Source organism: Cololabis saira, chromosome 17 (assembly GCF_033807715.1).
Source record: "Cololabis saira isolate AMF1-May2022 chromosome 17, fColSai1.1, whole genome shotgun sequence".
NCBI lineage: Eukaryota > Metazoa > Chordata > Actinopteri > Beloniformes > Belonidae > Cololabis > Cololabis saira.
Genome location: NC_084603.1, coordinates 24,188,547 through 24,214,175, shown reverse-complemented (window position 1 = coordinate 24,214,175; position 25,629 = coordinate 24,188,547). Strand labels below are relative to the sequence as shown.

At 40.0% G+C, this 25,629-nt stretch overlaps 3 protein-coding genes across 5 annotated transcripts; 1 reads left to right on the top strand and 2 right to left on the bottom strand.

Moving 5' to 3' along the window:
* Positions 1-1,071: 1,071 nt before the first annotated feature.
* On the bottom strand, positions 1,072-4,774 carry LOC133463359 (THAP domain-containing protein 2-like). Of its 2 annotated transcripts, none has more exons than XM_061744861.1 (5): positions 4,427-4,774; positions 4,044-4,239; positions 3,760-3,954; positions 3,468-3,663; positions 1,072-3,142 (listed from the first exon to the last, which is right to left on the bottom strand). In XM_061744861.1, the coding sequence occupies exons 1-5, from the start codon at positions 4,528-4,530 to the stop codon at positions 3,135-3,137; spliced, it is 699 nt and encodes a 232-aa protein (XP_061600845.1). In that variant the 5' UTR covers positions 4,531-4,774; the 3' UTR covers positions 1,072-3,134. The 2 variants fall into 2 exon arrangements, with proteins under 2 accessions (XP_061600845.1, XP_061600843.1); XM_061744859.1 differs by having other exon boundaries at positions 1,073-1,937.
* A 2,267-nt stretch (positions 4,775-7,041) lies between these two features.
* Positions 7,042-16,924, top strand: cog2 (component of oligomeric golgi complex 2). The gene is made up of 18 exons (XM_061745567.1): positions 7,042-7,185; positions 8,409-8,570; positions 9,332-9,397; positions 9,466-9,546; positions 9,718-9,821; positions 10,111-10,219; positions 10,429-10,608; positions 10,772-10,896; positions 11,608-11,734; positions 11,837-11,976; positions 12,715-12,776; positions 12,875-13,026; positions 13,252-13,437; positions 14,694-14,766; positions 15,084-15,226; positions 15,823-15,962; positions 16,114-16,297; positions 16,386-16,924. The coding sequence occupies exons 1-18, from the start codon at positions 7,108-7,110 to the stop codon at positions 16,482-16,484; spliced, it is 2,211 nt and encodes a 736-aa protein (XP_061601551.1). The 5' UTR covers positions 7,042-7,107; the 3' UTR covers positions 16,485-16,924.
* Positions 16,925-16,993: 69 nt separating this feature from the next.
* On the bottom strand, positions 16,994-20,668 carry agt (angiotensinogen). Of its 2 annotated transcripts, none has more exons than XM_061744895.1 (7): positions 20,553-20,668; positions 19,060-19,496; positions 18,581-18,947; positions 18,328-18,452; positions 18,090-18,238; positions 17,694-17,850; positions 16,994-17,590 (listed from the first exon to the last, which is right to left on the bottom strand). In XM_061744895.1, the coding sequence occupies exons 1-7, from the start codon at positions 20,659-20,661 to the stop codon at positions 17,414-17,416; spliced, it is 1,521 nt and encodes a 506-aa protein (XP_061600879.1). In that variant the 5' UTR covers positions 20,662-20,668; the 3' UTR covers positions 16,994-17,413. The 2 variants fall into 2 exon arrangements, with proteins under 2 accessions (XP_061600879.1, XP_061600880.1); XM_061744896.1 differs by having other exon boundaries at positions 19,060-19,493; positions 20,553-20,635.
* Positions 20,669-25,629: the final 4,961 nt, after the last annotated feature.

Here is a 25,629-nt window from a genome sequence, read left to right as displayed (position 1 = left end):
GTGTTCCAGGCTGAAGGAGCAGAATAAACAAAGGCTCTTTTACCCAGTTTATACCGGCAAAAGGAACAGAAAGCAACAGGCAGTCTTGCACATGTAAATTAAGATATCAAGTGTTAAAGTATGAAATTCTTTGTTTTGTTGTTTTGTTTTGTTTTCTTATCTTCGCTTGAATTGTTGTTTTTTACATGTACAAAATAAATCAAATCAAAAACAATATTGTTTCGGTGCTTTCGGTGCTCCTTTATTATTGAAGCTCATCAAATGTCATATTATTTTAGTTACTCATCTGTATATTGCTAAGTTTACATTTATATTTCTTTGTAAAGTAATATAAAAACGTATAGGAACACAATGGACTTTCTGCAATGATTTGCCAAGAAAAAGGTGATCTGGTCATTGACAATATTTTTCTAAATAATATATTGTGCCTTAAATGATAACACACTGATTTTCATAATTTATTGTGGAGATAAAACAATTGAAAAGCTGGTGATAAGAATCGACTATATTATATATACACAGCCAATCAAGCACATGCACCAATTCACACTAGTACACATAGCAAAAATATCAATTATGATATCAGTTCAGGGTCACAGGGATCTGCCGGAGGGTAACACCTTGGATAGGTCGCCAGTTCATTGCAGGCCACATAAGGCTGTGGAGGGAAGCCGGAGTACCTGCAGCCAAGCATGGGGAAAACAAGGAAATTCTGCACAATAAAGCAAGCAAAGCCTGTAGAGCCCACACCCTACAACCAGCTCTTTCAGCATGTATTACGTTTATGAATACAGTTGATTACTGTCCCAAGAAGCCACAATCATCCAATGTCAACTGGATGATTGTCTCAACTGTTTTAACTCTTTCAACTTGTGGAGGCTGCTGAAATATTACAAAGCGAAAGTGATGAGTCCTGAGTTTCAATAATAGGGTCATAGACCTAACACATCTACTAAACCTAAGCCAGACTGGACCATATGGCTTACCATTACATTGATAAGTAGTGAATAAAATGCTTCTCCATGTATAGGATTTCCGACACCAGATTGGTACCTAAACAGTTTAAACATGTGAACTTCTCAGACACAAAAAATTTTGAGTAGCAAGTGTTAAATGTGAATGCAGGATGCAGGATTTCTTATATCATAACCAGATGAATGTAGTTACTAACCGCACAAATCGGTGTTCATGCTACAGTTGATCCGTGTTTGTTATCTAATAAATGGAATTTCCACATTATTCAGTGAGGGAAATGAGGTGTTTATTTCCTTCCAATTTGACAAATTTATCACAAAACAAAACAGTTGTTTTATCCTGTACAGAAAAAATGAGCCCAACTGGGACTGTATAATTAAGAAAAATGAGTGAGAACAAAAGTCCACATTTAGCAATGAATTTAAAAAAAAGATTTTGCTACTGCAAAAGTAGAAAAAAGAAAGATAACTTCACTGAATGCAGAACACCAAAGCCATAAGAAAATAATGAAAGGAAAAAATTGTAGCTTCATGCCACTATATGTAAAAATTAATATTCTAAAATATTTAAAAATCAACTTTGACATTATGATTGTTTTCTTCCCACTGCAGGTGACATAAATAACTCAAGTGTTTGGTCTATCTGAACATTCAAATGAAGAAGAATTTATGCCAGCTAAGTATGTATATATGCACCCCAACCATATTGAAAAGACTATTCCAGATTTAGGCTGTGTTAGACTGTAACCGAGTCCTGTAGACTGTCAGGGACAAATTGGTGACCCTTCAAGACTTGATCATCAATTGCAAAACACTCAAATATGTTTCACTGAAGCATCTTCACATTTCCAACTGCTGACAGTTATGTTAGCATGTTATCTGGAGTTGTTGGGATAATCCCCCATTCACACGAGTCACGGAGAGAGCAAGACCTGGGCTTGTGTCCTCAACAGGAAAGGGATCCTGGAAAGTAAGGAGGTGACACTGTAAAGGCTGAGCAAAACAAAGTTGCACTGTAACACAATTCAAGCAGGTAACCTTTTCCCCACGAATTATATATTCAGTTTATTTTTTATTGTTTTTAATGCTCTGAGCAATTCATGGGGTCAACTGCACCACAGCATTGTCCCTCGGCCATTTTCAAATACGTCATTTGTCCCCTTGCATGTGGTCCACGTGTTTTGTTGACAAAATGTGGTTTGGAGACTTGTTTGACTGCAGATTATTAAACTCAATTCAAGCTACAGAAAGGATAAGCCACAATAACTATGGCAGTCCAAGAGAAAATGGACACCACCACTATCAATATCATCATCATAATTATCTGTATCCATTGAAGAAGAAAAGAAGCAAAACAAGGGTCAAATTGGTGCTGCTTCCCCCCTGAAACAGACAGCTCTTCTTAAATAAAATAATTGAATCTATGAAGCTTAGCTGACATTGTTTCTCCCAGACTGGTAAGTAGGCTAAACTATTGTTGTTAACGTTTGACATTGAAGGTAAAAAGTCAAATTCCTCGGTATGTCCATCTTCTTCATCTGTGTCGTCTTGGTGCTCTTAACTACCTTTATCGTAGCTGGGGGTCGACTTTCCCTGGACAACTTTCACAGCACACACTTGGAAGACACATGGTTTTTAACTGCGTCCAATTTCAGTCTGTATTGTCCCAAAAACAAAGCGGTGTGTTGAATTGATTCAGAAGTGTACTGGCACGACACCAAACAGGACACAGCCTAGTCTCCTCATAAACCTCTTGGTTATTGGATTGAGGGTGTCCGATACTTTCTCCTTCTGTTTTTTTTTTTTTTTTAAACCAAGTCATTATGTCATCATTTTAGCATAATGATCGAACATGAATAAACAGCTGTTTGATATTCAATGTGACATAGACATTCAGTGTGAACACATTAAAGTGGAAGAAAACATAACCACTTTTTAGATTCCTGGGGCTTAAGAGAAGCATTGACATCAGTGAGGATAAACCCGCTGAAAGTCTTCCTGAGCGATACAGAAATGTCCCATTATGCACGGCCAGCAGAGACAAGCGCAGCCAGGCTCCTTTCAAGAACTCTGCGTACTCCATCCAGATGAATTATCACAAATGGTGCCTTGAAACCTTTAGTGCTCGGATTTTATTTATTACTGGTGTCAAATGATATGTCACTCACCTGGAACACACAAAAAAATATATCTTTATTCCAAGTCACCAGTCAAATCATTTTTGGATACACATCTCAAAATGTTGATAAAATATTGGTACAAATTATTTTTATGGTAGATTAATGATTAGTGTTTTTTGGTGACTTGTTACCGCATTTATAAATGATCGGTAGTAGAAGAACCACAGTACAACAAAACCGCTGTTGATTATCTTATTCAATTTTGCTGTGGATCAAGCAGCTGTTAAGTATGCTGTACTGTGTTTTGTTCTTTACTGCCTTTGCCAGTGTGAAATAAAACCCACTGTTTATACTTACAGCATGGAAAACTTACCAGAGTAGCTAAGCTGGAAAAGTTCTGAAAAACTTTTTTTTCCTTGTAAACCATCCAGAAGGGCCTTTACGGTTTCTCTGTGTTTTCGTTCTCGGTACTTGGCATTCCTCAGTTGCCTTTCCAGTTCCTGAACTCTTGCTTGAGCTTGACACAACTTACTTTTGACCTGATTAGGGTCAAGTGCGTAATGATGATCCTATATGAAAAATAAAAACACTTGTTGGGTCAACACTATGCAGCCAAACTCTACATTATGGTAGTTCTGATGATAAAACTCCTTTGCTGCACTTACCCACTCTGATGGTTTCAGTGGTGCATCAGGTGTTGTAGGACGTGTTGTTGGAAATGTTGTAGGAAATGTTGTAGAAAGTGGTCTAGCAAGTGCTCCAGCAGTGGGTTTAGCAGGTGGTGTACAAACAGGTACAGGATCCTTAATTTTCCCAGCAGCACGTAATGAAGTCTTAGTCAATCTGGCTTTTTTGGGGACCTAAGAAGTTAGGAACAAATTTGTACTATAAAATGTCTTAAAGTGAAGTTGAGCATAAATATGTGATGCAGCTTTGACGTCACACTAACCTTCTTCAGATGATCTGGGAATTCTGGAAAAATTGAAGGGACTGCACCTTCCCTTAGTCTAACAGTTTGTCCAGTTCTGTCAAAATCAGAGACTTCAAAATGACTGCTACAGAGAGACGTGGATCTAGAGGGCACAAAATTAATCCGTCTAATAGCACGGATCCAGGCTTTCCTAAGACCAGCATCCTTAGGGAACCTATAAAGACAAAAAACAAAAGCAAAACCATCTCAAAAGTAGCTCTGTGTGATGTAATGGAATAGTCAAATCAGTCTATAAAGTCACCAACATCAATGTTTTGTATTAAAAATGAGTATATTCAGTATAGTTCTAAAGCATCTTTACATACCTTAATATAACTTATGTACAATAAAAAGTATTTTACCTGTGAAAAGTTATCCCCTCGTTTCTGGATTCAATGGTTCGTCTATTTTTACAACAAAAAGAAGCACAAGAAGTGGGCATGTTGCTGCCGTGGTGGTGGCTCATGCACTGCCCCGTTTACCTCACCACGATGGCGGCCCGGCCGACGCAGGGCTCGGGCACACTCCGGCTCGCTCTCCCTAAAGCTTATCTCGGATGGAGCTGGCGTTCAATATGATCACAACTTAGTGTAATCCCAATTTAGGAGTCAAAATGTTACCGGGAAGTTTTAATAGAGCCACACAATAACATTCTGTACTTCGCAGTAACTACAGATCAATAACAAAATACCAAAACCAAGCTCTTCTTCTACTTCTACTTCCGCTTCCGCTTCCTCTTCTTCTACGTCTTCCCGTTGGTTCACGGCGGCTTGCAAGCAACGACATTGGGCATTACCGCCACCAACTCCACTGGAGGGTGTCGTTTCGATTTTCTTACAGATTATAGTCTCTCCCACATAAAATGTTATTTTTTCCCTTCCCCTTGCAGCGATCACAGCTGTATTAATATGTATTTCTTGCACTCCATCCTCCTCAGTTTGTTCTATAAATTCTAGTCTTCTAAATTACACATTAGCAGAGCTGGGTAGAACTAGCCAAAAATTGTACTCAAGTAAAAGTACTGTTACTTCAGAATAATATGACTCAAGTAGAAGTAAAAAGTAGTCATCCAAATAATGACTTGAGTAAAAGTAAAAAAGTACTTGGTGAAAAAACTACTCAAGTACTGAGTAACACAACCATTCAAACAGACAAAAGTACAAAATAATCATCTTCAGGCAGATTAAATCAATAAAATAATAAAATAAATTAAAAGTAATAAAAAATAAGAAATAGCTTAAATTAAAATAATCTTAAAGTAAATTCAAGTAGTTTAATAAATAATAAAATAAATAAAATAACAGAATAAAAAAATTAATTAAGCACAAGTAGCACAACATTTCAAGCCTTTGTACTTTTCTTTTAACCAGGCAGAACTAGAACAAGCCCATGAACTCATAGAAACTCTGTGTGTGTTTGAGTCTGTGTAAATGTGACAAAACATGCAAAAACAAACATGTTTCCCAAAGAATCACCCGGTGATGTCATGCGATTGACGCGTACGCGGATAAAAGGGATAAAAGAAAAGTAACAGCTTAACGTAGCCTAATGTAGCGGAGTAAGAGTAACAGTTTCTTCTTCACAAATCTACTCAAGTAAAAGTAAAAAGTATAGTGATTCAAAACTACTCCTAAAAGTACAAGATTTCCCAAAACTTACTCTAGTAAATGTAACGGAGTAAATGTAACTCGTTACTACCCACCTCTGCACATTAGACAATCGATTAATTATCTTCATAACTTGTAGTGTATGCATGCAGTCTAGGTGTTTTTTTTCTATTATTGTGGGTTTGCTATTTAAGTATGAGTGTCCAACTGCATACAATTACAAATGACTTCTCTCCTACCAATATTTATCATTAATGAATAGCTATAGGTTACAAAAACCTATCCCTTATTTCAGCATCTGCTCCCTTTATCACTCTTCTAAAACTTTCCCAAATTACTGTCAGCTCAGACATACAGTACTTAAAGGAATGTGTGTATCTATATTGCCTCCATGTGACTTTGTTTTGCTAATCCACCCTCTACTTTGTTTCCTTATATATTTTTATTTTTATACTTGTTAACTTATTTACAGTGAAAAATACTCAACCACAGACAACCATTTCCTGTAAGTACGGTGGTCCAAATTCTCAATAAATGGAGTTTAGGATTAAATCATTTCTTTCTTTCTTTTTTACGAGTCATAATCAGTAGTCACAGCTCTCTTACTTTGAAGAGACAGGGAAGAACTTTGAAGGGGAGCTAGGTTAATCACCTCTCAGGCTGAGGGCCATAGAGGATTGGATGTTCACCATCTAAAACAATTTGAATCATATATATTCCTTAGTGTTTTCGGCAAACAGTATATTCTTAGTTTTTAAAGCCGATCACAGGGACAATGGCTTTTTACAGGGACTAAATGACTCCTTTCACAATTATCACATCTGCCTGTATTGTGTTTTTCTATTTTAAACAGTGTGTTACTACATTCATTGTATGAATGTGGCCACCCCTCTTCTCTCCTCTTTTTTTTACCCTGCATCTTATTTATCCCCCTTTCTTTTTGATTCCGTGAAACTGCTACAATCTGCTTTTCCTCTTTCCCCCCACTGTTTCACTCATCTTTCTTTCTTTTTTTCAGTTGCATTATCCTTTTGATTTGTGTCATGCTGCCAGCAACCAAATCAATATTTATGTTGGTTTTTGTTGCTTACAATAAAACATGATAAGAGCCCCATCATGTCCTGTAGGGTATTTGTTGTACTTACACAAGAATTCCTGCTGTCAGAGGTAGAGAAGACACAAATCCAGCAGAATTTCTAGATGTCAGAACAATCTTAAATTATTTTACAGATTACACGTTTTTGTGTACTGTTGACCTCTTCTGAAGATAATTTCGGGATGATATATGGAAACACCAGCTCGTGTTTGTGGAGGCGCACTTGAGTCCTCCAGCGCCCAGACTCTTCTTCGTTGGTGCTTTGCCATGTTTGCGGAAGTGCAGCTACAACCACCAGCTAACTCCTGACTTGTGTGTCAAACTTTGTCAATAGCTGCTTATGATAATCCGACAATTCACAATGAATCTACCAAAAGGACCAGATTCTCTTTGCTTCGACAAGGATGTTTTTATGAAGGTGAAAATGATTTAATACTGCATCTTTTAAAGGGCTTCCTTTAGCGTCAAGCTTGCTGCACATAGACGTTATTAGCTAGCTGTTACATTTCTGTTTCTTTTAACTCCAGTCAGAGAATAAACGTCTTTTATTCACATATATCATGTGCATTGTGCAAAAGGCTGCTTATATTGTGGAAGAAATACATGTCGTATTAACAAATGGCTGCAGAAATGAGTACAGACCTGGACAATGTTGTTACTCTGAATAATTTAAATGTGACTAAACAGCTGCTGCAGATGTTTGAGGGTCGACTTCTCAGTTATTTGGTTGGAGTTATGTGACTGTCCTGTTGGATGACTTTTGACAAGCATTAGAGGCTGAGCTTCCTTATGCTTGGCTCCAGGATGCTTTGATAGATGTGAAATATGCATTAAAGGCTGCCCTTGTTAACTACAGGAAACAAAATATAATCAAGGTCCTTCATGTTCTACAGTAGATGTGATATTAATGTCTTCAAAAGCTTAATTTTCCCATCCGTGAACGTAGAGCGGACATGACTTGCCAGAAAGCTCCAGCTTTGTCTCATCAATTTGAAGGACATTCTCCTAGAAACTTCAGTCAGGTTTTTTAATGTTATGCATTTAATACTGGAGTTTTCTTGGGTATTTTTATTTGGGCCACATTTCTTCTCAGTCCAGTTTTGGTGCTTTGGCGTACATTGACATTGGAGTTTACCTTGAATGTCTTTGTGTGTTTTCTGTGTCTTTGCATTTACCATCTGAACTATCCTGTTGATTGGTCTAGGGTTTCTTTTCCTCTTCTGTCCACACCCTAGGAAGTTGGCTACAATCCCATCATTTGCTGAGTTTTGTCCATTTTCACTGTGGAATACAATGATATGAAAATACACAGTAGCAGGTTTTCTCCCTTCTGATGGCCTGAATGGATGATAGAAATATGAAACACTCATAATAACAAGTACTTTAACAGTTATTTTGAAACACTGCTAAGCACTAAAATTTGTAAAATAAACAACACATATTTTCAGAGTTATTTGTTTACTCTATCATGTACTAAGAACACTCACAAGAAGCAGTGGCTTTTCAGGAAAAATTCCAAATGAGTTGTTGTACCAGAAAGTATGTCCACTTTTCTTTGCATGTGTCAAAGATGCTTTTGAGTGTTAGTGTATTCTTGGTGACAAGGCAGTGCATTTCAGCTTTTTATTTCTTTGTCTACAGGATGACTTTGATGTTGATCAGTTTGTGGCTGAGTGTCGAAAGCAGGTCCAGTTGGAGGAGATGAGAGAAGACCTGGAACTGTACTACAAGCTGCTCAAAACAGCCATGGTGGAGCTCATCAACAAGGACTATGCAGACTTTGTTAACCTCTCCACCAACCTGGTTAGTTGTTCTTACTGGTTCATCAGCTTTCAGCTGACAGAGTAGGATCTGTGATTTACCAAAGTTCATTTTGTCTATGGCTTTACAATTTAATTCGCTTATTCTTTTTGTCGGACAAGAATTTTTAGGTTTTTTAGATACGTGACATGTTTCGGCAATTCCTTTCGCCTTCATCAGAGTCAGAAGATGGTGTGTGTCACACACATTCGTGTCCGACTAAAAGAATTTGCAACTGAAAGAGTAAGATCAGTGTTCAGCTCACATGTCTGAGGTGACAAAAAGTACAGACAACCTATTACTGGGCCCTGGCCGATACCCTCCTTCATATGGGGAATGATTTACAATTATTGTTAAGTCACACATGTTGTGTTCAGCTTTTGCTTAGAAGACTGTCATATGAATCTTTTAGCTTTTTCTTTCAGATGTAAGTCGCATTGGATAAAAGCGTCTGCTAAATGAGTAGTATTAGTAGGAAAGACTGCCACAAAACACCTGGAATCAACTAAATTAATTTCAACCAGTTTCTAAAACAGATTTTGCTCATTAAAGTCAAGTCCTGTTAAACTGATTTGTTACAGATTTATTACACAGTATTTTAAACTTTTTTTGAATGATTTGGGAGGTCTGTGTGCAGTATCACTAGCTATATCAGTTTTAAAATCCCATATGTGTTGATATCCTCTCCCACAGTTTCTCTCTCTTAAAGTGAATCCATGTGATGGGGGACTGCTTCTAACGCAATCTCTGCTTTTTCTTCTCAGGTGGGGATGGACAAGGCCCTCAATCAGCTTTCTGTACCATTAGGGCAGTTACGGGAGGAGGTTATGGTATGTGTCCTGAATAATTATACTTTTAGCTTTGATCAGTTCCTGCCTCTGACTGTTTTTTATTTCAGAGTTTGCGTTCCTGTGTGAGTGAAGTGATTCAAGCTATTGACAACCGACTGTCAAAACAGGAGGATCTTCAGAAGAAAAAGGTTTGGCCCCTTTTCTCCATGTCTGACTTTATATTTTGATTATAGTGTAGTTTGTGCTTGAAACATGTTTTTCAGTTATTGTACTGCGTTTCATGAAGAAAATGGCACGCAGCCGCCCTAGTTTGATGGATAATGTCTATAAATGATTTTGCTTTGATTATCATTTATCAGGTGTGTGTATTGAGGCTAATTCAGGTGGTGCGCTCAGTGGAGAAGATTGAGAAAATCCTCCACTCACAGACCTCAAAAGAATCCAGTTCTCTGGAAATCAGCAGGTGAGGATTTGATTTAATATTTGGTATCGGTTAGTTTGATGAAAAGATCAAATTATTTTATTATTACAACCAGACATAAGATATTTTAAAATGTTTCCATCAATTTTTGATATGCACTTGTCTTACAACTCCTTAAAATGCTGATTTCAAGGTTTGTATGCTGGCAAATAAGTGATTGAGTACGTCAGAGATTTAAATGTACTCAAGTTTAATTATGCATATGAAACATTTTAATTTTGTCTTTCTTTATATCTGTATGTGTAACTGATCTTCCCATGTATATGTGCAGTCCCTTGTTAGCGGGTCAGATTCTGGAGAGGATTGCTACAGAGTTTAACCAGTTGCAGTTTCATGCTGTACAAAGCAAAGGCATGCCGCTGCTGGACAAAGTCAGGCCTGTAAGTGTTAATGGATCAGAGAGAGGGATGGGCAGCTGATAATTAAAGAAGTTAATACATTAATTAATAAAAGATGAGCAGTTTCTGTGCATTACTGTTAATGATACTGACTGAAACTAAAAATAACATAAGTACCACCATCTATACTGGTATGAATGAAGTATCTTTGATATATGTAATACTTGACTGCATTTGATGTCCTCCGACAGCGCATTGCAGGGATTACCTCCATGTTGCAACAGTCTCTTGAGGGCTTGTTGATTGAGGGTCTCCAGACGTCCAACGTGGACATGGTGCGCCACTGCCTGAGGACGTACGCCACCATAGACAAAACTCGAGATGCTGAAGCTTTGGTGGGACAAGTGCTGGTCAAACCATACATGGACCAGGTAAATGACAATTGTAGATTCAAAGGGATTTCTGCTTATTTTTAGACTAAATAGTTTGGTTTTACCTAACAGTTTATAGTTGGTAATATGTTTGTGGGTGATTAATGAATGAAAAGCTGATATAGAATTCCAACAAAATACTAATTTGTCCTGCTCATTTCAGGTGATAGTTGAAGAAGTTGTGAAGTCTAACCCTAGTGGTCTCCAGATGATGTACTCCAGACTGTTGGAGTTTGTTCCTCACCACTGCAGACTGCTCAGAGGGGTGACAGGAGGAGCCATATCCAGGTACCAATGCAGATTCATTCAAATCATTCAGTCAAGTTAGTTTTGTTTTTTTTTTACCTCTGAATCGTTTTCTGTTAAAAAAACTTTCATCTGTTTTGTTGTGTTGAGAATACTGATCATTTTGAGTGATTGTCTGAACACAGTTTTAATTTAAAATTGACATGATTTACTGTATATACATTTATGTTGTTAAAATGTTATATAGTTTTATGCAATATTTACTCAATAGATTTTTTTTGTTTTTCAGTCATGAAGAGTGTAATTATTTTTTTCCAGAAATAAAACCCCCAGAATGCACCTGTACAAAATAATCAATTGAAAAAAATATCATGATTGAAGTGATAAGTGATTTTTGAGATTGCTAACAAAAGCATCTGAAATGAATATTCTCCACATGGTGGCTGGACTTTCACTTAAAGACAGTGTGAGAACTTTATTATTGAGAGGGTTTAAGAGTAGAGATGCTGCTGGTTTGTTCTAGACACTTCTTTGGAGAGGTCCAGACTCCAGAGGGAGTCCCAGGACACGGTGGAGAAATTATAGTTTTCCGCTGGGCTGGACAGGCCTTGTTGTCCTCCTGGCAGAGCTGGAGGAGATAAATAAGGAGAGGGAGATGTAGGCCTCTCTGCTCAGGAGGCTGCACCTGCGACCTGACCACAGTTAAGCGGAAGTTAATGATGGCTAGATTTTCATTTCTCTCTTTTTTTGCAGTGAAAAAGCTGACACAGTGCCAGGTTACGATTTCCTGGTAAACTCTGTGTGGCCAGAGATGATCAAAGGAATCGAAGAAAGGCTGGCCTACATCTTCAACCCTGGAAACCCTGATATATTCTATGAGGTACAGCTGGAGTGTTGCTGTATGACATATCATCCATCATCAGATATGTCAGTGTGTGATTGTGCACTTTCACTGAGGTGTGTGTTTTCTGCTGTCCTCTAGCGTTACAGCGTGAGTATGGAGTTTGTGCGGCGATTTGAGCGTCAATGCAGCTCGCAGGCCAGCGTGAAGAGACTGAGAGTTCACCCCTCTTATACAAGCTTTCACAACAAATGGAACCTGCCCGTCTACTTTCAGCTACGGTAAATATTTCATTAATAAGCTTTACATTTTATGTACTACAGACAATCAAATACCCAATACATTATACACACCTAAAGTGTCATGTTTCTATTGTTCCTTAAATGTGCTATAGATGTTAAATATTTTCTTTACTCATAGATATTTTTGCTTAGAATAAAATGTAATCGTGCAACCATTGAGTTTTTAATAGATAGAGCCACTGGTCAATGCAAGTGGAGTTTCAGCACAGGTTTCAAAGAAGATACATGATTGGACTGAAATAGCAGTCTGTCAGCATTTTGGGCAGATACAGACAAGCTGGCAGAAGCTCCCAACTTGAACAAAAGTCCAATTTTACAGGAATCTGTGAAATAGCTTATGGTTGGGAGTTTCAAGCAGGGTGATGACTCACAGCAAAATGTGAATAGTCAGCGTATAAATAAACATAGCTCATAAACATGCCGCTAGGACTTGAATGAAGAGTTATTGATTCGTGTGAAAAAGTACAGAATTTGCCTGCTGATTGTGAGCCTTCAACAGCCCCCACAGGTAAACAGACACTATAAAGTACACAACATGCAGATTCATCATTGCACGTCAAAGCAAAGATTAGGTTTGTGTCCTCATTTCACAATATTAACCCTCACAGTTCTTTCTTGACAGTCGAAAATTTCCACTGCACATGTGGATGAGAACTTCTGTTATCAGCTGATACTGGAAATGTTTTTGTCCCGTCTTTGCTTCACTGCAAATTTCAGGTACAAGGAAATAGCTGGACGCATGGAGAATGCCATAAGTGATGGATTAGAGGCAGCATCAGGTACACATTTATGCAACAAATATACGCTTCATTAAAAATCGTTTACCATTTTATAGAAAAAAAGTACCTACAATAACTCTGTGTCTATTTCTCTCTAGGTGGAAGCACATACCACCTGCAGGCATCTGAGGTTTTGTGGTCTTGTTTGGTGAGGGGCTGGTCAGACGGAGTGTATCTGCCACCTCTGGCCCATCGCTTTTGGAAGCTGACACTCCAACTGTACTCGCGATATGCCAAGTTTCTTGATGAGGTGAATTAACATAAAACAAGGAGCCAAAAAAACAATCCAATATATTGTATATATACGGATAGAGTAAGATTGGATCAGCTGTTTTTTTTAAGCAGCAGAAATAGCCACCAGTCACAGCAAAGTGCTGCATCCCTTGAGCTGACCCAATCTTGCATCGACAAACTACCGAAAATTGCAGTTGCAGTCGCCAGTCCTTGTTCCTCATTTTAATTACCGTTTGCACAGGTTTTGACGAAAAGTCCATCCTCTGAGGTGCCAAAGGAGCCCGTCAGGCCTCTGCCGAGTTCGGCCTCATCAACATCCAGCCGGACGTCACTGGATGAGGGTGGCAGCGAGAGTGGGAGCCCAGCCTCTTTGTCCACCAAACAGCTGGTTTACATTGCAGCTGATATTCAGAAGCTGCAGGAACAGGTACACAAACAAACTGCATACATACGGTCGGGGGTGGCGGGTTTCATTCTCTGTCAATTCTAAGATTTTATGTTTCAAAACATCATAAAAAATTAAGTTATCAGCCACTTACCTGGAAAAAAAGCAACACATAAAATACAACACTGGGTTACTATTTAACAACAAATGGCCAAATGGCAGAATTGTGTATGAAAAATTAAATCCACCACCGTTTCCATAGTAATTAGTGAAGTAATGAAAGCTGGCATTTAATGAATCTGGTCTGGAGCATTTGGGTGGCTGTCAACATAAAGGATAAAAGATGTCAAGAATGATCTTCAAGAAGAAAATGTTTCTGCTGCTGGGATAGGTTGGAACGATGTGCATCTTCTATACGGGGAGATTCTTCACCGATGATTACAGACAAAAAAAGAAAAACAAGCTACAGCTCAGCCTCTACACACTTCAGTTATTGTGTTATGACAGTTTGAGAAATTGTGCTGACATATATGGTTTGCTTGAAAGGGTTGCTAAGAGCAATACTCTCTAAAAAGAACATATCAGCACGATTTTTGCCTGCAATGTTGGATTTAAACAAACTAAGAGACGAAAAATATGTCAAAGAGTCATAGAGGGGTTTGGGTTTGTTCTGCTACCACGGGGCCTGGGCACCTTGCAGTCACTGACTCGACCAAGAGAGATTTCAAAGTATCTTTAAGTCAAATGTGAGGCCATCAGTCTGACAGCTCGTGTTTGGCCAAAATTAGATCATGCAACAGGACAATGATCACACAGCACAACATGAGCACAGCAGCAATTACAGCGGATTACAAAGAAAATCAAGGTGTTTCAATGTCCCATTCATAGTTCAGACCTCAACCCAACTGAAAGCTGTGGCCTTAAGAAAAAGAAAAGGAACTGAAGCATTGTTTATAAAGAAAACAGTTTTTGCTGCTAAAGGTGGTTCTACAGGCTGCACTTATTTCACTGTTTCTGCATTTTGACTTGGTTTTGTTAAAAATGTATAATGACTTGGTGTAACATGTTGTAACATTGTTGTTCGTCTGAGATTATATTTACCTCATTTTTAGATCTGATAAGGACCTGATTTTCTTTTTCATAATGTCAAAATTGAAAAGTGTACTTTCTTTTTCACATTATACACTGTATACTGAGAAATGTCCAACTTTGATTACTATTTAAGCTAACACAGCTCAGATTATTTTTATCCTTTTCTCTGTATCCTTTTTTCACACTGACTTTAATCTGTCTCTTAGATCCCTGAACTGTTGGAAGTGATCCGGCAGCGGTTAGAAGCTATTGGATTCAAAAACTTTGTTGTCGTGGAGGGTAAGCTGTCCAATAAGTATGCGCTGTAACTACTTTAGGTTTTTACTTCCTTACTTCCGTTTTCTTGATATTATCCAGTTATTTGTCAGTAAAGAAGGAAGAAAATAATTATTGATGTTGTAAATTATTGATGTTGTAACTCTGTGGTTATGGATACATTGTTAATGCAGTCATAAATGCCACGGTTGTATGACGTTTAGAAATGGTACAGATCTTAATGATACTGCACAGAAAAATGTTTCACTTATTGTTACCAATGTCCTTCTTAAGCTCCTGAAAGCCAAGGAGCCTCATTCATGAGCACCCTCTTTTGACAGATGCTCTTGCAGACTCAAAGACCTGCCTGTCGAGCAGCATTCCCTCCCTGAACACCAGGATGACGCAGCATCTGACTGAACGCTGCTGCCGGTTCCTGAAAAGTGCTTCTGAGGTTCCACGACTTTATCGCAGGACCAATAAAGTAAGCAGATGTGTTTCTAGTATATTTTATAATGTTATTTTTATGGCAGGTATCTGCAATGTTTGTTTATTGTCAGATTAGTAGCCGGTCATCTTTGTAATCAATTATGAAAAATATATCAATTCAATAACAATATTATGATCAAATAACCCCAAATGAAAGCACAATACCCAGTTGATCTCCTGATTCATTCACATCAAAAATGTCTCATTTTTTAATCTCCAAAAATCATCTAAAAATTGAATGAGGACTATGTCACCTGTGTAGTAATCCAGGGAAGTTTATAAAGGACAAAACATGATAATGACTCACTAAGAATAAGCTTTTGCTGGCACTTAATTGAAACTTTAGAGATATTTTTCTTCATTTTGTCAAAAACAAGGGTAATATTGATCATGACTGCATATCTCTGTATTTAGAGTTGGTCCCCCACCTGTTGTCATCTAAATAACGATATGTTGGATAAGGATTTCAGTTGCCCTTCACATCTATCATGAAGAGAAATTCTTAAAAGAAAAAAACATGCCATAAGTAAATATTCGGCAGTAACATCCACATACTTGTGTTCTTAATATGTGATTTCTTCTGCTTTGAAGGATCTGCCAGTGCGTGCATCAGCATACATGGATAATGCACTGAGGCCATTACATCAGTTGTTGTCAGACTCAACAGGACTGGTTACTCCCCAAACAGCGCAAGAATGGCTGCGAGTCGTGTTGTGTGATTGCACACAGAAGTAAATTTAAATTACACACTCAAACACACAAAAAAATCACAAAACATGTTCTGTGCCTCAAATGAGCTTTTCTGTTTAGCATTACAAAGGAAAGATTATCCTTTATTTCTATGTGAAAGCTTCAGCTTCCTGTTTTCCACCTTGCCCTCAGGTATTATGAAACCATCTCAGAGGTCCTGAGCTCAGTGAGAAAGATGGAGGAGAGCCTGAAGCGTCTGAAACAAGCCAGAAAAGGTGCAACGGCGGCGACCATCGCAGGAGCAAATGGAGGACCAACAGACGACGGAAAGATTCGTCTTCAGTTGGCACTGGATGTGGAATACTTGGGAGAACAGGTACGTGCCTTCTGAGTGCAGAAACAAACATGAGACATGTAGTGAATGTGAAGTATGTGCTGCCACTCGCCACTGTTGTGTCTCTCAGATCCAGAAAATGGGCCTTCAGTCAAGTGACATCTCCATGTTCTCCACCCTGATGGACCTCGTGAGAGAGGCCCGAGAGATGGCTGAACAGAACCAGTAAGAAGTGGACTCCACCCCTCTGAAAACTTCAGCCGTGGTTTGGTGACGGTTTATAAGACGTTTATGAAGAAGAAAGAAGCGGCACAGCTGGAATCCCGATGCAAACCTCAGAGCCACTTTGTAGAAATGTGTCCAGAAGCAGATGATGTGGCTCTGCTGTCGACAATATGGGTGTACGGGACAGCACGGTACCGTAGTACGATATACTACTGCTTGGGGATGTACACTCCTTTGTACAAACTCTAGTACTGATGTGGGACCAGATTGTTAAATAGTTTTATTTATAAAGGGAGAATGTCAGTTGGAGAATATCTAATTGTTGCTTCTGCTTGATTTCAGATAATTGTTTGAGTACCATATTTATGTTCCAATCAGCTGTATGAAATAATGTGTCTAACATCATTTGGGAATAAATTGAAGGTTTTTGAGTACATTTTTGAATGTTTGTCATTTTATAAAATATTGTGCTTTTTTTTTAAAAAAAAAAAAAAGAAAAACAAATACATCATCTATTTTTGGAAACGTTTTATTTTAGAAATCACAGCAAAAACAAAAACAGGCTTTTAGTTACAATATACAAGAATTTGTATTTTGAGATAGACAAGTGTGGTGTTCCTATTCTACTGAAAAAAACCCTACAAAACACTCCTGTGATACATTTCAAAGAAAAAAAACCCTAATTTATAGCTGACAAAAAAAGGCAGCATTAACTAAAATGTTTTCATAAATACTGACAGGATCCCTTTCTGACTCTTGAGCTTGTTGAAATACGAGTTGTGCAACAACGTTAATGCGCAATATAAGATTACTACTTCTGATAAATAAATGAGAGATTCATCCCCTGCAGGAGATATAGTTCAGTATAAAAGAAATGGGCCTGGCATGTTGCATGTCTTTACTGTTTTCCTTTATTCTAAGTACCATACGGCTTTAGAGAGTAGGATTGGTCATCTTGCCCAGCACGAGGATGGAGTTATAATCCCTTTCTATGATGGAGAAGAAGAATGGCCTGTTGAGGGAAAGCCTCAGCGGGACGCCTGCTTCCTCTGTCTTGTCCTGGGGTTCTGCTCCTTCCTCTGACATCTCAAACAGCACCTTGTTGATGACCTGAGATGAGACAGAGAACTATTAAAGACACACGCCACAGAGTTTCATAGATATATTTATAGATACATATAATCATGCCAAGATGAATGTTCAACTAATTAACCTTATCTATGGGGAAGGGTTTGATGTGGCTGAGAGGGCTGAAGTCAGCTTGGGAGCCTAAGAGCTTCTCCTCGACTTCTGGATCCATCATAGCCAGCAGCTCATGCAGGTCAGTTTCAGAAGACATGGAAAACTTGGGGAGGGACAGCTCCAGCAGACTGGGAAAAAGAGAGATTTGTTTTAAACTGAACAGAAAGGTACAAACTGCTATTGTTTAAAAATCCATAACTTCATTTGCTTAACTTTTTTTTATTAAGTGACTTAGGTTATGATAACTAGAGTATCAACTTCAAGCCAGTAAAGGCGTGAAGTGTGTGATGTTGCTGTATAGGGTGATAAAAGTAAAAATATTCCTTGGATATCTGTGTCAGTATGAGACAGCATGTGGTCTTCTCACCCTTTGTGGAGTTGTTGGTGCCAGCCAAACATGACGTCGGTGCGCAGCCTTGACTCAATGACATGGAGACTGACCCCTTCATGGGGCAGAACCAGCAGCATGTAGGCCTGTTTGCTCAGTGGCAGCTCCACAATAGTGCACTTCCTCATCTTCAGAACACAACAAGATTACCACTGCTGCTCATTCTTGTGCATAATTGTGTTTAACATAAGTATATGCACGAGTCAACAAAATGTACCTTATCATCCAGGTAGCGGTAGTGACCTGTGTTGGTCATCGTTGGAGTCATGACTGTTGTTGTCCCGTCCACGTGAAACTCCTCCAGGGAGGTCTTCTCTGGTTGGAAGGACGTCATCCAGTTGCCTTAACAGACAAGACAACAGACATAAATTAGGTACTGGATTTTGTTGCAGCAGTTAAATAGGACGAAAAGTCTTTTGTAAAATAAAATAAAAAAAAAAATCCATGGATTAAACTTAAAAGCAACAGACCTTGGAAGCTGAAGGAGGAGATGAACAGAAAGTTGGTGCTTGGGTTCCCAGGTTTGACGATGTTCTTCACCTTCCCATCTGATGTCTTCTCTACAAAGCTGTTCACCTGCATCTCAGCCTCCTCTGGTCTGGAGAAGTCCACACCTCGGCTGAACGACGTGTCAGAGAAGTCTTGCATGCCTTTGATAAAGTCCCCAGATAGTTGAGCATCCTTGCGTGTGAAGGCCCAGACCTGAGTGGTGACTCTGTCTTTAGCTCCACCGTCCTCTAGAGAGTTAACGCTCTTCAGGGTGCTAAGAACCTTGTGTCCATCCACCAAGGACACACAGTCCTCTCTGTCAGTGTCACTACTCAGCCCGAGAAGAAGCTGAAGGAAAAAGCAGTGAATTGATAGTCAGATGAGCAATTTAGACCAGAATCAGGAACTTTACATGTCTTGAAAACTAGCTTTACTGAGTAGCAGTTAAAAAAGTGGGTACCTGGAAATATTTTGCTGTCCTTTTTGAGGCTCCCAGGTAAAAGTTGACAAGTGAGCCAAAAGTGTTGATGGGAGAGAGGAGGGTGTTGTTGCTGCTCTGCCTTCTGCTGAGAGCATGGTACTTCCTCAGGCCCAGAGAGTTCAGTAGCTCCACCAGGACCGCAGTCCTCTGCGTCACATTCTGCTTCTGCGCGTCCACATGCGATGAGTCCCTGCTGTCTGGTGTCAACAGCTCGAGATCAAGGGGGGCCACGGGGACCGTCTCCAGGGGCTTAACCGTCTGGCTCTGCAGCGTCTCACAGCTGACGTTCTCCCCAGCAAAGAGATAGAAGGGGTGGACGTAGACACGGTTGGCTTGGCTTCCTGACATACAGCAGCTCAGCAGGAGGACTACTAGATGTCGTAGTCTCAGCATTTTTACTTTTGGTTGATTCCCTACTGGTGGAAAGATGAATGGAGGGAAAGTCACATTTTTATCGTCAGATGAGTTACAACATTTAATCTTGTAAGCACTCTGAGATTCTTTGAATGAAAAGTGCTCTATAAATAACATCTATTATTATTTATTATTTAACATATCAACCACTCTTTGTGTCAGGATTTTATTTGAAACGATATATGAATGTTAGAGGAATAAAGGCGCAGCTTTTGTCACAAATCTGGCTGAATCTGATTTAGTCTCTGCACTGGCATTGAGCTGCATGTCAGTCACAAATTGATTGCTCTTTGTGTGTTTTGTCTCCTGCCGGTAAATGTGTGTGTGTATAGATTTGTTTATGTTTACATATTACATTCAGATGTTTCACCTGGATGAAACAGAACAAATCCTGTTAAAATAGTGTTCACATTGCTAGGATCAGTTAAAGTGCTCAAAACGGTCTAATGACCGTATGCACAGAACGAATCTAAGCTGCATTGCAGTTTCACATGCTCAAAAGTTAACAAGTACATTTGTAAAACTGATTATTGAAAATTTTTTATTTGTCAAGCCATTTTACTCTATAATTATATATGTCAAAAAAGAACTTTATCCTTTCACTTGAACATGGAGACGTGTGGACTGATGGACTCTTGGATGCGGTGAGCAAACACTAAACATGTCCTGTTTGGACATGCACCACAGCACCTGGCCTTGTTCCCTGATCAATAAAGCATGCAGGGCTGAAGTGATCCCACACACATGCAGATGACACGTGTACACGCAGACTCTGTTAGGTTGTTTGTTGATTTCCCCTATTGTCAGAATTGATAGACTTCTACATTAGCTGGCTAATAATGTAGATGTCATTATTGTGTCTTTATATGAACTGCGAAGCCTGGAACTTAAACCCAACCTAAAAAAAAAGGGTCAGGAAATAAAAGGTTTTGTTTTTGGTTTTAAAGAATCTAATGGGTTTGTTTTACTAATTCTATAACTCTTTTTTTTTCTTTCTAATTCTATAACTCTTAACTAAAAAAAGAGCCGTCATCTGAGAAGTCAAAATGTGCTCTTACCTGGATTGTCTGCAGCTGCTGAGTGGGGTTTAGAGTGAAGTCCGGACTTCTCTGCCCCCTTACTTAAACCCAGGCGGTCAACAGCGGTGGTCATACTCTGGTTACACATTAACAGCTTTGAGTCAGGGGCTGTACTGTCATCACTTCCCACCCGCTTTGTACTGACTGCTACAGATCAACAGGTTTGTCAGGGGTTGCGGGGGTTCTGAGCAAAGAAGAATTTCCACAAAGAGGGAGTAAGGAGCAGGATTGTTTGTACTCACCAGCTTCACAGACTGACTCAGTGAAACGTCAACCCATTTTGGTGCTGTTTATTTACAAACGGCTTGTTCTGTTGCTTAATTTAGGGGTCAAACGACAAGCAAACAGGTCAAATCAGCACACAATCCATATTCCTGTGCGAGAACACTTGGCTGATTCCACATCATTACCAGGAATACAATATACACATTGAACAGTTCATAACACATCATAATGCCCATTAAATCCTATTGAGTAGAACAACTTTGAGTTTTTAATTCATTTTTTACAACCAAATCTGGAAGCAAAAATAAGGACTCAACAATGTAGTGGGTTGTTACAGGTGCTTCAAAGAAGTGTTAAATGATACAAATGAAGAAAAAAGGTCTAGAGTCTTGAAAAAAAAGTGTGTATATTCCTCAAAGGAATATACATAAAAGGAGGATCATATTTCCCCTTGGGGGCTTCGAACTTACAAGAAACCAAAAAGAAAGGGTTTGTCACATAGGGCCAAATCCACAAAAGGATTGCGCGGCTTTTGCGGCCGCTAAACCGGTGCAAATGAGACAAAAAGAGAGCGTCTAATTCACAAAGCACCCGCAAAGGGCGAATTGCTCCACAAACTGCGCTGCCAAGCAAATAGTGGCATTGTGCGCCGGTGCCATTTGCATGCATGCAAATTAGGTAATATTCATAAATTCGCCTCAAAATTGCCCCCTTTCTATGCAAATAAGCCTCATTGCAAAAAGCGCCTAATTCAGAAAGGCCAGCGCTATTTACCACACGCAAAAATAGTGGAGCAAATACCGTCTTTCAAGCGTGTATTAACTGCGCGCAAAATCACTCTTCACTCCCCCTGCAGCTCTTTTTCTCTCTCTCTTCAATGTGATTCAAGCCTGTGTGATACTGAATGATATTAAGGGTGAAATCTACATTCAGACATGACTGTAGACAATCAGATCAAGTGGGGTTGTGGACTTATCGGATTTAAAAATAAAAGTAACAGGACGGAGCTCAGGATTCATCCATACATAATTGGGGCTGCTTTATTACAAACAATTCCACCATATAAACATATAAATCTAGAATGTGTGTGTTTAACAGCTGACCTGCGGTGTGTGTAGCAAAACACAGAACATGAATTACCGTCAGATCCTGATCTGGGACCTCATCTATAAAGCTTGCTTGCGCACAAAAGGGGCCTGAAAGATGCGGCGACGCGCACTGTACGGTGCGCGTTGCTCTGCGTCGATTTAACGCGGAACCATAAATCAGCCTTGAACAGCACTGAGGGAGGAGGGAGGAGGGGGAGCGGGGCTCTTCGCACGTAAATCCACAAAGATCAGATTGCGCCCGCAAATAGCGCTGTGAATTGCGCTGCATTTGCGCCCGCAATTTGCCCTGCTTTAAGGTCCTATTCACAAAAGATTTTGCTCTAATGATATACCGGCGCAAACACGCCCATAAATCTCTGCACCTGAGTGCAATTTGCCCTTTTCTGAGTAGGTGAGCGGAGCTGTTTCCAGTGTTCTCCGTAATTCAGCACACAGATTGGTCCCTAATGAAAACTTCAGAGAGCACAACAGCCTCAACTTTCACGTATTTGTACTTCTCTAGTATTTCGCATGTAGCTAGATAGATAGATAGATAGAACTTTATTCATCCCCAAAGGGAAATTCAATCGTCCAGCAGCTCATCAAAACATAAACATAAAAATCAACCACACTTCCATTCAGACAAAAGCACATTCATAATATTAAAATAAACATATAAGGTTTAAAAAAAAGAGTGCACTGGCCACCATCGTGTGGTAGAACATAGCCATCATCACACACACATAAAGACCTCAGTTGTATGACATAAGCTAATGAAATGTCAAATGTTAAGAGGCTGTGCGCATTTACGCACAAGGCACAGCAGTAACTTCATTAACACCGGATCGGGATCAGATCAGGATCTAATGGTAATTCATGTTCTTTTTGTTTTGCTACACACACCTACAGGTCAGCTGTTAAACACACACATTCTAGATTTATATGTTTATATGGTGGAATTGTTTGTAATAAAGCAGCCCCTTATGTATGGATGAATCCTGAACTCCGTCCTGTTACTTTTATTTTTAAATCCGATAAGTCCACAACCCCACTTGATCTGACTGTCTACAGTCATGTCTGAATGTAGATTTCACCCTTAATATCATTCAGTATCACACAGGCTTGAATGACATTGGAGAGAGAGAGAGAAACAGAGACAGACGGGGAGTGAGGAGTTTGCGCGCAGTTTAATACACGCTTCTGAAACACGGTATTTGCTCCACTATTTTTGCGTGTGGCAAATAGCTCTGGCCTTTCTGAATTAGGCGCTTTTTGCAATGAGGCTTATTTGCATAGAAAAGGGGCGATTTTGCGCCAAATGTATGAATATTACCTAATTTGCATGCATGCAAATGGCACCGGCGCAGACTGCCACTATTTGCTTGGCAGCGCAGTTTGTGGAGCAATTCGCCCTTTGCGGGTGCTTTAATTAGACGCTCTCTTTTTGTCTCATTTGCACCGGTTTAGCGGCCGCAAAAGCCGGGCAATCCTTTTGTCAGGATTTATCACATATCACAACATATATCAGACTTATAATAAAAATAGCGCTGATCGTGTCCCTCTGTGTTTGAAGCGTCAGTCAGGACTCTGCTGGTGCTGCTGCACCTGCGGTGACACGCCGGGAACCTCCTCCACTGCTTTAGGACAGAACAAATGAGGGGCTTCCTAGAGCGTTTAGGGGCTCCACGGAGCCCCTCATTTCTTCCCTAAAGGGACAAAAACATGATTTTGAAAAGACGGGGGGACATGCCCCCCCCTGTTGCGCCGGGGCACTCACGGCGTTCCGCGCAGCAACGGCGTTCTGCTACTCACTCGCTTTATTTCATATTATTTATTTTTCTACTTTTACTGTGACCACCAAATAATGTCGTTTTCCTGTCCTCCACCTCATCCACAACATCTCGATCTCAGATCTCAGTGAAATTCAGTGGCACTGTGGCTCGACTTTATTTTTTATTTCTGCAGTTTTCATTATGGACCAATCTGTGTGCTGAAATATGGAGAACACTGGAAACAGCTCCGCTCACTCAGACAAGTGCAAATTGCACTCAGCCGCAAAACTTTATGGGCGTGTTTGCTCCGGTATATCATTAGAGCAAAATCTTTTGTGAATAGGACCTCAAAGCGGGGCAAATTGCGGGCGCTATAGCAGCGCAATTCACAGCGCTATTTGCGGGCGCAATCTGTTCTTTGTGGATTTACCCCATAGTCGGTACTTAAAACCATCAAAATCAAACTGAAGAATTTTTCGGGTGCTTCCTGGAGCGAAGCATGGGAAGTAACCTGGTTTATCGAAGCAGCCATGTTGGGGTCCTACAAGACTGTTCAGATGAGGTTCAGGTGTTGGACACAAGTGATGCCAATCAGCTGCTGAGGAGCCATCTGTATTCCCCATGTCGTTATTTCTCTTTATATTGGGTGGAGGGGTGAGCAAATGCGTGGGGGTGACTTAGTTTTTACTTTGTTTTATTAGAGGCCTTAAAATACACCAGGCCAGGACCAAGTGTGGAAAGGAGGGGTCACGGGTGCAGCGCACAGCGGTAGCACCTGGTGAGACGCAGGAGAGCTCCAGGCAGGAAGCACCCCACAGTACTGGAGATCTCTTAGCACCTGTGTCACCTCAAGACCTCAGGAGGGACCCACCTAATGCCTCCCCAGAGAGCCAAACCCAACCTGCGAGGGAACATATCAAATGGCCCAAGATGGGCGATACCAAGGAATGGAACCAACTAGACCAAGATCTCGACAAAGTGCTTGAAGCCACACTAGCAGGGACAGCTGAGCATGAGTCAATATCCTCACAACAATAACCTACAATTTGGCAAGGGAGCGTTTTGGAATCGAAGAAAAGAAGGTTAACATCAAGACCGCTTACCAACCAAGCAGAAGAAAAAGGGAAATCCATCGTTTGAGGGAAGAAATCAAAACGCTCAAAAAGCGGTTCAAAAGAGCCCCGGTCGATGAAAGGGAGGGCATCAAGGACCTGACGAGTCAACTCCGGGAACATCTCTGCAGACTCCGAAAAGCAGAAAGCATTCGGAAAAGGAGGAAGGAAAGGGAGAACAAAAGAGCTCAGTTCACCAAAGACCCCTTCCGATTCACCAGAACACTGCTGGGTGAAACAAAATCTGGACGGCTAACAAGCCCCAGAGAAGATGTGGAGGCGTGTCTGAGGGAGACCCACAATGACACCTGCAGAAATCAGGCCCTGGATGCCCACCCTAACATTGACAGCATTGACCCACCTGGAAAAGAGCTCAACATCAGTGAACCATCCTGGAAGGAAGTCCAAGAGGTGGTGAAGAAGGCCAGAACAGGGTCTGCCCCCAGGCAGTTTTGTGCCAGAAGAAGAGAACTCCTCAACCATAGACCCGTTTAGAAAAATCTCACTGTTAAGTGTAGAAGGCAAGATCTTCTTTTCTGTACTGGACAAGAGGATTACCTCATACATGACAGAGAACGGATATATTGACACCGCTATTATAATACCGCTAATTATAATCAGAAAAAGCCCGTTGTGCTGCCTTTTATTGCATGAAAAGTAGATGAAAATCTAAAATTTGATTTTGAGATAGTCCCAAGGGAAGGAGAGGCGGAAGACAGGGGGGGCTGACAGTTGTCTGATATGCATTGAAAGATTCAAAGTATTCCCTGAATTGATAGAAACGTTGGGTGGAAAAATAGAATGAGTGCCGAAAAGGAATATATATACAGTATATACAATACATATATAGTAAAGTAGA